The 17,392-nt window shown below is 37.3% G+C and overlaps 1 protein-coding gene across 1 annotated transcript in view; it reads left to right on the forward strand.

Annotated features, from left to right (window-relative positions):
• ADAMTS18 (ADAM metallopeptidase with thrombospondin type 1 motif 18) overlaps positions 1-17,392 on the forward strand; it is a 403,884-nt gene that overhangs the window by 63,079 nt on the left and 323,413 nt on the right. Inside the window, exon 4 of the mRNA XM_044055552.1 lies at positions 1,536-1,673. Within this exon, the coding sequence (XP_043911487.1) occupies positions 1,536-1,673 (138 nt within the window). The remainder of the gene's footprint in view (positions 1-1,535; positions 1,674-17,392) is intronic.

Genomic DNA, 17,392 nt, shown 5'->3' on the forward strand with positions numbered 1-17,392 from the left:
GGCACGAAATGAATGACAGAAGGTGCAGTCCTCCTGGAGATGGATAACACCAAGACAATAGACACAAACAATATGTCCATCAGTGATGGACATCTTTGCGAGCATTTCTGACATTTTTTGAAACCTGAAGGCTTATGTTCTCTTCCTTTGTGTTCTTTAGACATTTTGACACCAATAAAGGAAGCCCAGAGGCTATATCAAACACAATAATATTTAAAGACTAATGCTACCAAAAGAATACAAGTAAGAAAGCCTAGGGAAGAAAATTAGAACCTCTAACTTAAACGGCTCTGATTTTCAAACACAAATTATTAAACTGGAAAAGCCCTCTAACTAAAACGGGCGTATAGCGCTCTAATTTAAATGAGCTATGAAGACACAACAAACTACAACAAACAACAACCACTACAGGGATACCAAGGCCTATAAAGTAACAACAAAAGCCGTGCCTGATAAAAAATTATCTCTATTGAGGTAAAAAACAGCAAAGAGAAGCCAATGAATACAATCTATTGGTGATAGAAGTATATATCAGCAAAATTATTTAGTTTTGACAAGAAATATAAGAAAAATGTTTCACAACTTAGCCACGACCAAGATGAGCGCATCCAACCTCGTAAAGTGGCAAATGAGATATATGGAATTACACCACTGCATTGTGGGATACCTTCTTGCCACAAGCCAAGTTTGAGATCTTCAGCTAAGTATTTGGCTGAGTCGGAGCCGAGAATCGGTTCTGAACCCATCATTGTAAGAATGAAGGCGAGAGAGGACAACATAACATCAAGTATAAAAAGATATTGCTCATTACAATCTGCAGTATCTTCCATGAGAAAACAATCTCTTTAATTCTTTTTGACCTGACAGATAAAAAAAGTGAAATTCATATTACAGAATATGACTTTTCTGTATCTGCACATGTAAATCTAAAAACAATTGCATGTTCTACAAAGAGAAATTGTTACTAAAAACACATCTGTTTTAACTTAAATACAAAAGAAAACTGTTTGTGGGTGGGGGTCAGAGCCTGCCTACATTCCTCACCTCCACAGTATGATCAAACCTGAGGTAATTATACCTGCTAGAATAAAGTACTTATCCCTTTTCACTGTGGTCCAAACACTTCAATACAATAAACCTGGTAAATTTCATCATACTCCAAAATAGTTTTCCTACTAAACCTATGAATATTATAGCACTGGAAAACCTCACTTTAGGAGAAACTCATACTAACTATATTAAGGTATTTCTTTTTCGTGTTTTGGTACTAGTCAGTGCAGAATATAACCTTTATTAATCATTGTATGGTCCCTGTAGATAGTCATTTACACAGCACAAACTGCATATTTAATTTAAATTTTATCTGTAAGAGTAAGTCATCATGTCTGGTGATGTCCTTTCTCTTTCACTGCAGAAATGTGTTAGTGTTGATCCAATGTATTACCTTATGAAATGTTTAAAGATATTTAAAAACTGATGCTTTACTATTCTTGTACAACCTACTATTTCTTCAACAAATGTTATTTTATTTGCAGCTTTGGCATGATCCATGATGGAGAAGGCAATGCGTGTAAGAAGTCTGAAGGTAACATAATGTCACCAACACTAGCTGGGAACAATGGTGTCTTCTCCTGGTCTTCCTGCAGCAGACAGTATCTGAATAAATTTCTCAGGTACGCTCACTCCTGAGTGCAACACTCAATTACATTTTGTAAGTGCATTACACATTGCTGAATATTTCCTTCATGAATTTTATATATCATGCATGATGTTGTGTTTTAAATTGCAAATAAGAAAGCAGGAATTGACCACTGACGCTAACAATGATTTGTCATTTTAATTATGTTTTTCTCCACTGCACTTGTCAGACATTAGCCCCCTCTCTGCTCAAGTCAGTCTTTCAGGCAATTATATTTACTTTTTGTATTTACTGTATCTGTCCTCCAATAATGCCTCTGCTGCTGTTTATGCATCCCACTAAAGTGAGGAATGTAATGCAGGCCCTTTAATGTGCACTTCTATACACAGATGACCATGGTGACAGAGAGTAGCAACCCTTGCAAACAGCACATTAAGTTGTCCTAGATTAATTTTCTGTGATACAAGTTAAATGTCTAAGGAAAATAATTACCATCCTCAGAATAGTGAGACTTTAATTGTAAATTGTAGTGTTCTTTGTTATAGCACTGACACACTATTTAAAATAGGAGACAATTGTCTGCTTAATTTTTATTATTATCTGCTAGCCTTAAATGCAAGCAATTTTATTAATACTTTCTTGAAAAAAAAACTAATCACCATGGACAAAAAAAACTACTACAATAAGCTTCAGTCCAACAATAATAAAAACCCTAAACAATTCTGGAAATCAGTTAATTCCCTTCTCCATCCAGGCTCCAGGAATAATCCCTGCCCTGACCCAAGTATAACTGACATTGAACTAAACTCACATTTTAACTCATTCTTTACAGAATCCATAGCTAACCTAACCAAAACTTTCCCAAACAACAATCCACATAACTCTCATTCTTCACCACCCAGCAACCCTAATAACTGTCCCCTCACTTTCCAGCTCAAACCAGTTTCGACTAATATTATAAAAAGGCTCATATCCAAACTAAAGCCATGCTCCAATGCCCCTGACAACATACCCTCTACCTTCCTCAAATGTGCTGTGTATTGCTCTCCCAATCAGCATCTCAGTAAATAGATCCTTAAAAGAATCATATGTACCCAAACTCTGGCGCTCAGCCTACATTCTTCCTCTTCATAAAGGAGGCAAAAACACCAATATTTCCAATTTCCGCCCCATTGCCCTACTCTCTCCAATCTCCAAAATTCTAGAAAAATGTGTCCACCACCAACTTATGCCTTTCTTGATCCAGAATCAACTCCTAACACCCACCCAACATGGCTTCCGCTCTGGCCATAGCACCATAACTGCCCTACTCTCCTTCCTAGAAACAGTCAATTGAGCCCGAGATTCTGGACTAGTATCCACAGTACTCCTAGATCTCTCTAAAGCATTTGACACCATTTCCCACAAACACCTTCTCTATCATCTCTCCAACCTTAATCTCTCCCCTAATACATTATCCTGGTTCTCCAGTTACCTATCAGACAGATCTCAAGCAGTCAGATGGAAGAACTCTACCTCTTCCCTCTTACCAGCACCCACTGGCATTCCCCAGGGGTCCATCCTCAGACCCATGCTTTTCAACATCTTCATTAATAACCCTGACACAACAGTTATCCAATATGCAGATGACTCAACTTTAGTCTGTCCTGCCTCCAACCTTCCTGAACTACTGACTAAAACCCAAACTGCATTTTCTACCACTGAGAACTGGATGCACCAAAACCATCTCTCTCTCTCTCAACTCAAATAAACCAAAAATACTACTTTTCCCTCCCTCCAGGACTTTCTCTTATGACAAAAAGGCTTTCAAAGTCCTTAGCCAAACCAACTCAGCTATAGAAGTGATCCCTTTTGCAAAACTTCTTGGCATTACCATAGACGAACACCTTAAGTTCGATATCCACATTCAACAAAACATAAAGAAAACCCACCAAAAATTAGGTATGCTCTATAGGAATAATCTCTTTCTCTCCAACTCCTCAAGGCATACCTTGGTAACTACCTACCTTCTACCATCTTTACTATATGAAGCCCCTCTTCTAACTAATCTGACTTCTTCCAATGCCTCCAAACTTAAAAATTGCTATACTAAGATCTCTAAATTTGCCACTAAATCCAAAACCTCCACTCATCATTGCCTTGCCCTACAATCTCTGAACTGGCTAGAGCTCTCTAACCACCTAGACTTCCTACAACTAACTATCGCTCACAAATTAATATTTCACCCAGATAAATGTCCAGCCTTAACAAACATCCTTCTCTCATACATCCCAAACAGATCTCTGAAATCTGAAAATCAAAATTTTATTTCTATCCACAAACCCAAACAACCTGCTGACCAGCTTCTCCTCTCTTTCTCACTAGGCAAGAAATGGCACTCTCTCAGTCCTTCACTTAGGACTATACTAAACTCAGAAACCTTCAAGACCCAACTTTTCTCATACCTGTCATCCAAATAGAAATGTTTCTACTTACACCCTACCTAAATTCAAGGGAATTCCCCAATGAGTTCTTCATATTCCTTGCTCCTCACCTCCCTCTAACTTATATTTCTATTCTCCTACAACAGACTCAAGCTCTCAGTCACCGATTAAGCAATCTCTCACTTGATTCCAAGTATGTATACATTGTAAATATCAAATTATTTCTATTGACTGTACATTAAGTATATACCTTACTTTAATTAGAACAACTACATGCAAACTGTCTTCCCCCTGCTAGTATAATAACACAAGAACCTTAGATCTTATATTATAAGGACAGTTGATCATGCTTGCTCTTAATGGAAACACCTGTAAAATGTGTTCTCTAATATCTGTTAACTGTGTTGTATGCTGTACATTTTATGTATTTGCATTTCCTTACTGTATGAATATTGTACATGTATTATACCTTTATAATTATGTAACCCTTACTGTATTGCTTATGGAGCTTTTCTCCCCGGGCCACCACTGAAAATGGGCACTTTCAGGCCCAGTGGACTTCCCCGGTAATCAAACTGAAAATAAAATAAAATAAAAATAAAAATAAATTGAGCTGTAATATTTCCTCGGTTCCTAGTTCTATGCTTTCTCTAACTTTTTTTACATGCTGTAGGTTTATTTTTATACAGAAGCATGTTATTTAATCAAATGCACTAGTTTCACACTGAGTGTGATCTAATCACTTTCAATGAGGGTTATTTTCAAGGTTGCATTTACATGCAGAGTTTTGCTGTACAGCAATTTTGGTATATTTATTATGCATTCAGTTAGGGTAGTTTTATTTCTTTCTCTAGGTGGAATCATGCATCTGAGTCCATTTTTATTGTCTGGTGAACATAACATACTTTTGTAAACTGCTGCTGTAGTTTGAGTTCAGTTTTCCTGTTGTCGTACATCATGCAGGAACATATGACACATTTAGAAGTACTTGCATTTACGTAATAACTATGAATCTGTGGCGCTGATATAAGTAAGTAAGCGTATGTTTAACAGTGATTTCCCCTAGGTGATGGGAGTGCAGGGGTTGGCTGTAAAACAATTGTTTTTATTTTTTCAGTAAACTAATATTTGTTCAGCATGAATATGTTTGTTTTGAGGCTTTTTGTCTCAGGTTTAAGGGATTCTACTGAATGATATGTATCTTTTATTTATAGATCATTATTTTCTGTGTTTGTGCATGCATGTGTGTGTGTGTGTGTGTGTGTGTGTGTGTGTGTGTGTGTGTGTGTGTGTGTGTGTGTGTGTGTGTGTGTGTGTGTGTGTGTGATGCTACATGTAAACTCGAAATTCAGGTTCATTCAGAGAGGTTATTTTTCTATTTACCTCAATTATTTTTCTAATCTGCAAGTAATGCTGTTCAACTATCACTGTATATATGATGTGTACATCTCAAGATGACCTTTTTTACTTAGAGACAACCCTAACAAATGCTTTTGCAGAAAGGAGTGCAATACTCCATCAAGCGGTCTCCACATCCTTGCTACCTGCTTATGAAGCTGTTCAGGGGAGAGTACACAGTATGCTAATTAGCTATGTGCTGTCTCTCCCAGAACTGCATCTGGGAAGGCATGAGCATAGAATTGTTCAGGCAGGTAGATCAGTTTGGCCACTCCATCATTCATCATGGCAGAGGAAAGTACTTTGTGTTTGGTAGTAGGGTAAAGCGAGGGGCTGCATGTGTGAGTGTATATGTGCATGCAAATCTTGCTGGGAGGTAGCAATAGAGGGTTTGGGAGGGGTTAGGATAGGTGTGTGTGTCTGTTTCCATGTGTGTGTGAATTCCCTGAGGTTGCTGTTGTACTTCCACAAACCTCTAGACTAATGAACGGTGCCAAAAACATTTGCTTGGGTGACCATGAGACACCAGAGTTAACTCAAATGTTTCATTACTTAATGACATTTTAACAATATAGGGACTGGAAGGGGAAACACTAAAAAGCAAAGAGGACTTCAGTATCCCATGCCTTAACAGCATTTTGACACTACGGGGATCAGGAGGGAGAAACACTTGACATTAGGAATGACTCCAGTATCTTGTGCCTTAATGGCACTTTAACAGCAGGGATGGGGGGGGAAGTAACATTAGACACCATGACCAAGTCCAAAGTCTTGCGCCCTAGTGGCATTTTAACAGCAGGTGTTTTTATCTGTATCTATATATATATATATATATATATATATATATATATATATATATATATATATATAAGAAATAAAAACGTTCACCCAGAATGTCCAAGAAACAAATAAGTCCAAAAACAAAACCCAACTAGATGTGGCGTGGTAGCTCTTCAAAAAAATCCAGTAAAAAAGCGTTCATAAAAAACAAACAGCGTTTAATGACAAGAAACGTAACAAATAACGTTAGTGCTATCGAGGTTTCCCTCTTCTTCAGACGTTATACATTCAAAACCATCTAACCTCATTTTATGTCCCTTTTCACAATACATCATTTCCTGAAGCCTACAACTAAAACATACATCATTTCCTGTCACCTTAAATAAACCTATCTACTAGTAAAAACAATAATACATCACATAAATATTTATTTAAATATTTCTAGTCGTACATGCTGCATATGTAAAAGACTGTACAACCTTATACTAATAAATATGACAAAGATAAAAAATAAAATAAAACAGATGTTCGAATAGTTCATATGTGTGTAAGCTACATAATCGAACGTTACATATGCTAATGCATTCTGCATTCTCAAATATGAATGTTCAATTATGTACAGGGACTGAGGTGCAGTGCATTAAGGGAAATACATCCCTTTCTTCACTGTATTGCAATCTCGGAGTTGGAATATATAGTTGTGGGGGTGTGGGGGGCACAGGGGGGCTTGCTCCCCTGCATAAACGGGACGTTAGGTGTACTAGTTAGGGAGTTTCAGCAAGGGTGGAATTGCTGTTAAGTGCTGTAAAATGTCATGTTCGACATTTTCGGAATTAGCAGCTAATTTTTGCCATTATGGCTGTTAGGTAATGTGTACTTTCAGCAGAATAGTTTGCTGTTAAGTACCGTTTTTTTAAACTTCGATATTTTAATAGCAATATATATATATATATATATATATATATATATATATATATATATATATATATATATATATATATTATTTGCTTTATTTTATTTATAGACATTTGTTTACCGGCAAAGTCCACTGAGCCACAGTGGGCCCATTTTCAGTGGAGGCCCGGGGAAAAAGCTCCAAGACAAAAACAAAAATACATTATTAAAATACAATAGTTGCGGTGAGGCAATACAAAGAACAATAAGTTCCAAGAAAAAAATACAATATTAAAAAAACAGTAAGAATATAATTATTGCAATGAAGTACATCATAACAGGCAAGAATGTAGAACAACAATAGAACAATCTGAATGAGCAGGTTCTATTATACATAATGGAGTCCAGTGTTACTTGGCTCTAAGACACAAACTAAATGAGAATATAATGCAAATCAGTGTTATAGCATTACAAGTTTCAGTGGAAATTCAGTTTGGAGAAAGCCGAGCCAACAGATATTGCCAATATACTAGCTGACAGATTCAGTGCTAACTTTACCTCTCTCTCCCCCCAAAGGACAAATCACAATGCCAGTAGACTGCCAGGCACCCAGTATTACTGCTGCTCAGGTTAATGCTTTAGCTAAACATGTCCTACGGAATGACACAACACATAGTTTTAAGTTTTTGGTTTTAGAACTTATACATGCCACAGAAAGATTAGGAAGCATAGGCAATTGCACAGAAAAAGAGGAAGGGAAGTGGATAATTAGGTTACAGGCTGACAAAGGACATGGCCTGAATTATAGGGTCTCATTGAAGCCTTTCCTGTTAGATCGACCCTTGAAGCACTAACTTTCAGAGGCACAAACATTTTTTAAAAGTACAACAACATTTTTTAGAAGTATAGGAATACATTTTTTCCAGTGGTATATCAGCATAAGTGTATATGAAGCATATGATACTTAACATCTAGCCTAGTTATTGATGTTCTTAAGTCACTAATTACAAGTTTTAGGAACTACATAGAGTATATATAGGAACAAACACATTTATTTATATATATATATGCATATGTACATGCTATTGTTGTATTATAAAGGTGTTTTTTATATGTTTTCTCATATGTTTTTTCATATGCTGTTCTATATATATACTTTTTATAGATATATGTTTTTATATATATTTTCTAGGTTGGTTATGCACAGCCTTAGTTCTGTAGGGAATTTTACAAGAGTGCTTATCATGTGATTTTTATTAGCCTCCTCATTGGCTTATGCTAAAACGGAAATGGTATTTAAAGAGATTTTGAATTTTTTGTAACTGTTTTAAAGTCTGATGAAGCATCCTTGGAGATGCGAAAGCGCTTACCTTTTTGTTGGAATAAAGAAGTACATTTTTTAACTGACTTTAAGAGGTTTGCTTCGATTGTTGTGGGGTACCTACCATTTCTTTATATGTTTCAGGTTAAAACAGCACTGTCCAAGGCCAATAATACAGCTTCTATGGGACCTGACAATATCCCTGGCTGTGTTCTACATGAACTACAGAGTGAACTGGCACCTCACCTGTGTGTTCTGTTCAATCACAGCCTCATTTCAGGCATTGTCCCTACTGAATGGCGCACTGCTACAATCATCCCTCTTCACAAAGGAGGAGTGACTACAGATCCTGAGAATTATCGTCCAATTAGCCTGACAAGTCTGAAATGCAAAGCTATGGTCATCATGGACCTAATAAACAAGGATATAGGGAATCTCCAAACTCTGGATCCTACACAATTTGTGAAGGGTAGAGCATGCCTGCTCAACTTGGTCGACTTCTTTGAGTCCGTCACCAGAGCTGTGGATGAAGGTAAGGTGGTTTATACAGTCTACCCTCATCTGCCCAAGGCCTTTGATACCATTCCCCACTCAGGAATCATAGAAAAACTCACTATGCTGGGCATCAACCCCTATATCACTAGATGGGTTGAAAACTGGTTCACAGATAGAACCCAAAGTGTGAAAGTAGCTGACTCTAAGTCAGACTGCTGACCAGTCACGAGTGGAGTCCCACAGGGTTCGGTCCTGGGACCTCTCCTGTTTGGTATCTACGTCTCTGAAGTCCAGGCCAACTCAAAGGGACTCTGGCTGACAAAGTTTGCAGATGATTGCAAGTTGGGAGCTATTATTAACTCCCCAAGTGATGTCGACATCCTACAGAAAGGCCTCAATGACACCAACGACTGGTGTCAGATCCATGACCTTAAGCTCAATGCCAAAAAATGTGTCATCATCTCCCTTGGGAAAAACCCATTTCCCTTGAATTACCACATTGATGGCAATCCACTGAACACAGAAGACGTTGTAAGAGATCTGGGAACACAGGTTGACAGCAACTTCACTTTTAACCACCACACTGCCACTGTGGTCAGAAAGTCCTTCTATGTGGCACATCTCATTACTAAGGGTTTTGCATCCAGGAAGAAAGAGGTCAATGTCTCTTGCTACTCTTCCCTCATTAGGCCAGTCATCAAGTACAATGCCCCATTTGGCATGTACCTCACTAGACACCTGCAACAACTGGAGAGGCCGCAAAAGTACCTCACAAAGAGGATCCTAGGCCTTAAACTCTTATCCTATATGGACAGACTCAAAAAACTCCAACTATTCTCTGTCTCATATCACCTACTTAGAGGCAATCTCTGCTTGACTTACAAAGCCATGTCTGACCCAGCTCTGTTAGAAATGCTACATCTAAAGAAATCCCAATCCCTCCGCACCACACACTCCAGAGACCTCAACCTCATTACCACAATCAACAGAACATGCTGGAGGGACAGGTTCATAACCCAGAGACTGCCCATGCTATGGAATAGACTTCCCATACATGTCAAGCAGACCACCTCACTGGCCCTCTTCAAGAGAAATCTTGATGAGTGGATGGGAAATAGAAAATTCACCCCGGGGATCACTCCAGTGGCTCTGCTCGACAAAGGCACTAGGAACTAAGGTTGGGTGGCACAATGCCAGGGTAATCCTATGGGCTAGGCTTGTAAAAGCTCCAGGGCCATTAGCCTAGTGCACACCTATGAACCTATGAACCTGTGAAAGTTGCAAAGAAGTGTTAGGAGGTAGGAGAAGGAATCAGTGTAGATGTTTGTAGTCAGTAAAAGTGTGGAGAGAAAAATAATTTAGGCAAGTTGTGCTGAAGATAAAGAACAAGAGAATGGTACTTAGGTAACTTCAGATGAAGCTATAGAATAGAGATATAGTGGGTTTAGTGATGATGCAAGGTAAAAAGTGAGGCTAATATTATAATGGCAGGCAGCTGAGCCTGGAGGGGAGAAAAGGTCATGTAATGGCTTTGTGGGTGGTAGTATGTGGCTTTGTACATGTACATATCCACTTGAAGAGGAGGTGATTGTGTAGGGCGGATTTGAAGTTTGAGGGATGTTGTTTACTACGAACAGATAAAGGGAGGTTATCCCATGATCTGGTCATGGTTCAAGAGTAAAGTAGTTTACCTGCTGGAAGGTTTGGTTTATGGACTTGGAGTAAGTGTTGGTGTTTTGAATGTAGAGGCCTGAGAGGGGTGTAGAGGATAAGTAGGGAGCTGAGGGAAGGGCAATCTTGCAGTTTGTAGACAAGTTTATGTGAAGTGGTTAGTTGCAGAATAACAGGTAGTGGGGGAATTCTAGCCATTGTAATTTTCTTAATGAGTTACAATGATGGGAGGAGTAATGACTGTCTGTGGCAAATTTGGCAGCCTTGTTATAGCAAGATTCGAGTTTGAGTTTTAAGGAAGACTGTATTTTAATTAACAAGGATGCACCATAGGTTAGTAAAGTTAGGAGACAGGAGAGTGCTAATCCTTGTTTGGTTGGTAAGGAGAGAAACTTGTTATGTCTGTACAGAAGCCCTAGTTGTTTATGGGTTGTATTAATGTTGGACTGGATGTGTAGGTCAAACTTAAGGTTTTCATCTATTATGACTCCTAATAGTTTGGTGCTAGTAACAAGTTCAATTTTAATGGAGTTTACTGAGAGAATGATGACATTTTCTTTCTTAAATGCTGTATTTCTTTTGGGGGTAATAACATAAGCTTGTTTTTGGGGGTTTAGAGAGAGATGAATTTTGTGGAGCCAAGATATGACTATACTGAATGCTGTTTGTGTCATTTTTTCAAGAGATGCAGCATTGGGTACAGAGCAAATGATAGTCGAATCATCTGCATATTGTACTAGGGAGGCATTTGGAATAGTTTGGTGCACATTATTTATAATATATTAAATAGAAGGCATCCTAAAATTGAGCCTTGTGGGATGCCTATAGGGTTATGTAGGTAAGGAGAGAGAAAGTTTTGCCATTTAACAGCATGCTGCCTATCTGAGAGATAGCTTTTAAACTAGTTAAGAGACTGAGAAGATTACCCTAAAGAAGAGAGCTGAGACAGGAGAATGGTATGAGATACAGTACCGGATGCTTTTGATAGATCCAAAAACAGAGCTGACACTTTATGGCCATAGTCACAGGCTTTATTAATGATATCCAAAAAGGAGATCAAGGCAGTTGAAGTAATATGCCCTGGATGGAATCCACACTGGGTAGGTGAGAGGTTGTTGTGGTTTAGAAGATGATGGATGGGGTGGGAGGATGGCCTAATGGTTAAGGTGTTTGTCTTACAAACACAAGGTGCAAGGTTTGAGTCACACAAGGGATAATTGGCTATGCTTAAAATGGCTCGAAAGGGCAGTTAGCTTAGTATTAATCTATGAACCTATGAGTTGCTTATGGACACGTTTTTCCAGTATTTTGGAGATAGGGGATAGAATGGTGATGGGCTGGAAGTTTGTGATATCAGAAAATGGGCCGCCTTTATGAAGAGGGAGAATTATTGCTTTTTTCCATAGGTCTATATAAGACAGAGAGAGGATATTCACATTATGCAGTCTGCAATATGTCCTGCTGCATGACAAAGATAGACAGGAAGTTTAAGGGCTACCTGTTTAACTCATAAATGTCTTTTGCCTCAGCATGCATTTACTAAAGAATATGAAGACTGTAACCTGAATGTCTGACACTAAGGATAGACTGTAATCATGCATGCAGGGGAAAAGGAGACATTGTGGACATTCTGATAACATGGACAGATATGGGGTAAGTGGTATGTGTGTGAGAGAGAATGATTGAGGGGGGAAACTGCCTGTAATTGCACAATGAAGTCACCACAGATAACTCTACAACAGGAAGTGCTGGTCTGTACTGTATAGCTGTTAACTGTAATTCAAGACATGAATTAACCAATAATCAGGTCTTTCCTCATTGCAGCTAATGTCTCTATGAATCAAAAATACCATATTGTGGTAAAAGGGTCTTTTTATAATGGGCCATATGGCTCACACTGGGGAACTTAATGAATCCCCGGTACTGTATTTGCACTACATCCAAGAATCTCTTTTAATTCCTTTATTTGCCATATTCAGTTAGTTTTTTTATATTGTTTTTTTTTTTTTTTTTACTTTCCTCCAATGATTATTATACTGCAGGCCTTCCATATCCTTTATATCCTTTCAACATCCAGGTTTTAATCTTGCCTGTGACTCTTTCATCAGTAGACTAAGGCCATGTTTGTGTTTACTCTATTTGTTTGTATTTTTTTTTTCACTTTTTAACCATAGCTCAGTTCTGTAGGTCTCTGTCATGTGTACCTTGTATTTTTTCTCACCACTTTATGGGCTTATTTATATGATCCTGCAAGAGATTTAAAAAAAATATTCTAAGAGCTGCTCTTTCAAGTGCCCATAAAATTATTTTTGGCCACAGTTGACAAACAATATGTACGTATGACACGCCAGAACCTTGACATGTCAGAGCTTTATGCAGTTCTCAGAAAATGCATTCTTAGGCAATTTAGTGATATATTCCATGCACTTGAAGGAAGTTGGTTATAAAGTACATATGCAATGAATGTGTCTACAGACTATAGCTTCTGAAGACAATTCAGAAAGACATAGGGCAGCATGCTACATGCTACAAATCATGGGCAATCCAACCCCAAGCCATAAAACAGGATACCAGTTTTCAAACCCAGCTGAAGCAAGGTTCAGCATAGCACAGTGGAACAACTTCATCTGGTTATCATATTCAAAAATGTCACAAAAAATGCTATAGAACAAGGAGCAATAGTTATACAGCCCCCAGTATAGAACATGTGGCACTGCATTACACTGTGCAGCAGCTATATTGAAAATATTCTGGATAATACTATGTAAGATGTACAATATAATGGGGTATACAAAGCACATAGCCATGTAACATGGCATTGGCTGAGCCCATTTTGTAAATACAGTATCTTTACTTGACATAACTGTGCACCACAGATGTCCCACAGGCATGCATTCCCCCAGACCAAATCACCAAAATGATGCCCACAGTGCAATGTTATTTATTTATAACTTGAACATGTATGTAGTTCCTGTATCAAAAGCTTGTATCATTGTCTAGACTGACTTTATTTAGTCATATATTTTCAGTAAGAATGATGGCAGAGGGAATGGATTGTTATAATGACCATCTTCACATGCATGCAGCTTGAATACATCTAATTACTGTGCTCCTCATCCCATCTTTAGTACATATGAAGAACCTGGCTATAGATTGCATGTTTGTGGAGCTTACATTCAAATAAGTGATATAGTTGAAGCCTTTGTTTTGTAGCACTGTCTCCCTGAGTTTTATTCTCAATGGCAGGGTTAGTGTACCTACTGTGTTGTGTGTCTGACATATCTTGGTGATTTCCATGGTATGCAGTACCAAGCATGCTCTTTCCACAGTTCTTGATCACAACTGTTCATCTGTACATGATTTAGTAGAGGAGCAATGCTGTTTCATGAATTTTGCTGCTTTTGAAACCCCATACTAGATATGTTCCAGAGGGGATTAGAAATCAGCAGCAATTCATGTTAATTTACTTGCCAACCCATCTTGCTAACTATGTATTATTTGCAAAGCAGATATTGTTTACCTAAAATCATTCCCTTTGATTATACTTGGAAGTGACTTGGTGATTATTAAAGTGCTACTGTTTTCTGCAATTTAGCAATTATAAGACATATTAGTTATCTTCTTTTGATTTATTTAGTTTTAATAATAAGTAACATTCTAACTTGAACATACCTGGTAGAAAGCAAAAATTAGCAGAAATGGAATTTTTATATCAGAAAAAAGTTCAGTCACTCTAACTTAATTTGCCTGTCAGGGATGCTTAACATTGTTCAACCATACAGGGCAATCTCAAAATAAAACATCAAACTACACATGTAATAAATTAAAAAATAACCCTCTTTTTCAAATATTTTTATATGTTTGAATAGTTTTGCAAAAAATTACAAACTGACTTTTATTTTTGGCTATAAGCAATGACATGTTATCAAACTTCTTAACAAACACTGAACATTCTACCCCTAGCAAAATTCAGATCGGATGAAGAAAAGTAGACATGTTTCCAAAATTAGTGTTTTATGTAGGAAGTAATCTCTCTTCTCCCTGTCATGAGGGAAACTGTGCCTAACCATAACGAGTTTCTTATTATTTGAGGAAAATGCAAGTACTTGTTTTGACCAAAAATAAAGTGCATGTATTTTATCTTGTCATAATATATTTAGCTAAAACTGCCCTTTTAAAATTCATTTCTCAGATTTATCCAAGTTAACATTTTTCTTTCTCAACAAGGAATGCCTCTAACATGTTAGACTTTCTACAGTAAACCAGTGTGGTGTTAAGCTGAAGGATGTTACATGTTATTATTTAAAACTCACAGTCTGAGAGGAGATGAAGTCTACTGTGTGACCACCTGTAGTGTATCATAATCATTAGCATAAATAATACTGAAGGCCAGGTCTGCTATTACCTGCTCTTTAACTCATCCCTAAGGTTTAATTTTTCCTTTTAGTACAATTTCAGTATGGTTAATTACTAAAAATCAACACGTGCTTTATAAAACTTTCATTTTGTTGCATTGGAATCAAAGAAAGGGAAAGTCTACCCACTTTTATTTAAAGCTTGTCACATTCTTTGGCTGAGGAATTTTGTCTCTGCCAGCATGACATATTATAGATACATGAAAATCTGTTTTTTTTTTTTTTTAACAGGTGCTCCCACAATCAGGTCTATATTAGATGAGAGACCGTTCCGATGTTCGAATCATAGATGGTCGACATCATATGATCGAACGTCGGAAAGGTCGAAGGTGAAAGTCAACGGCTTTTCATGCGCAGAATGGGAAATTTTCCCTTTCTGCACTGAAGTGCATTTTCGGAGTTGGTATATTTAAGTAGGGGAGGTGTGAGGGGCTGCAGAGTGGTAAGGTAAGTTTTTTTTTTTATATAGTCGATGTTTCGAACTTCGCTCATATGAGTTCGCTCATGTGAGGTTCAAAGTTTTGAAACTTTGACTATATAATATAGACCACAACAATCTTACATAGGCTGTCCTCAGTCTTGCTGATGTTAGTGGCTGGTATAAAAGCACATGTGCACAGTGTGGTAAGATTTTATGCAATCAACCACAAAATTATAATTTTGAATTCTAGGTTAAGTTTTTGCTCTAGGTTTACAGGAGCTGCTTTTCCAGGACAACAGTGGCACCAAAAAAAAAAAAAAAAAATGGCACAGAAAGCTGGATTTTGTTACAGAGAAGAAGAAGAGGACAGGTTTTGTACATATAGCTGACCATATTTTATTTTTTTGGGTAGTGGTAAACATATTGGAGGTATTCTGTTCCTTAAGTGCAGCATATTTACTGTAGTATTTTACCCTTATGCACAGCACATAAAATAAAAAATTGAACATCTGACAGGAAGACATATATTTACGCCAAACCAAGGCTTTGATTGTAGAACCTGAATACGATATATTACGCAATCACTTTACTAATGACCTTAGCAACCAGAAGTATGGTTTTAGTTATAAAAATATGGAGAGAAGTGAAATCCCTCAAACATCAGTTGCTTGAAGAGAAAGATGCCCAAGAACATAACATTGATCACTGTTTTCCATAAGAAACCATTGCCTATAGGACTTATAAGTGTGTATCAGCAACGATTCCCTTATTTTGTGTGATTCATCTTTTCTTTTAGTTGGTGTGACTGTGAAGTTGGTATGTATTAGTTAAGGGAGTGTAGGGTATGAGGTGTAGTGGGGCTTGTGACCCTGCACAAAAACATTTAAAGTTAACTTTTTCACCTTTCCAAGTTTCAGGTATTATTTTTCAGCATTTTTCATGCAATCCATAGCAGAACCTTTTTCAGGTTATGCACATCACAGAGAACAAGAAGTACTTTGTCAAGCTCAAGAATTAAGGTTTTGGGGAAGTGCCACTATCCTATAATGTAATAATTCATGTAGAAAATGTAATGCAGGAAGACATTTGTGACACATTGTGTCTCATTAAACAAATGAACAGTTTCTTAGCACAAACCCCAGGAAAAGTTTACTCCTGATTTGATACATAATAAAAGGAAGTTGCTGCATTGTAAGGGAAGTAATAAAGAATTACATATGTAATATACTCATAAGCAAATATTGAACATGTCTGTTTGTATTGTAGATAGATCTTCCTTCCGAAGACACTGGTGATTGCATTAGACTCCATGCTCCTTCCTTACCATTTCTTTCAAGTAGCAAATAATTAATGAAGGCATTTTCATCAAAATGACAGCTTTGTCACATCAGAAAATAATATTCTAACAGAAGTCTGAAATTCAGATATTTATTTTGCCGAATCCATAATGCTGTTGTATTTAGCTCAAAAGAAGTTCTGAGGGAAACAAATATGAGATCCTTTCTGGGGAAATGCATGCAGTCATGTTACAGTTATGTAGTATGCTTGTGACTCACACTACTGTCATTCTTTTTCAGTGCAAAAGATAAAACATCACTTCCTTATGTCTAGCTTAACTAATTTAAATAAGACATGAAATGGGCTCTGGATAAAACATAAAGAAGTAAATCAAGATCATGTAAAATATTGTAAGAAACAGAATGATTTTATTTCATTAAAATAGTTCAGCATACGAAGATGCAATGAAACATGAAACATAATTTTGAATCCCATGGTGAATTTTTATTTAGGTTTACAGGAGCTGGCTTTCAAGGACAGCAACAGTACCAGAAATGGCATAAAAACTGGATATTAAGTTGTCATATGATGAAACATAGTCAAAGATGGTTATTTGTTTGTTTGTGTCTTTCGGCTTTTTCCCGGTTAGGTGTCGCC

This window comes from Protopterus annectens, chromosome 14.part0, assembly GCF_019279795.1.
Source record: "Protopterus annectens isolate FY-2018-M chromosome 14.part0, PAN1.0, whole genome shotgun sequence".
Lineage (NCBI taxonomy): Eukaryota > Metazoa > Chordata > Ceratodontiformes > Protopteridae > Protopterus > Protopterus annectens.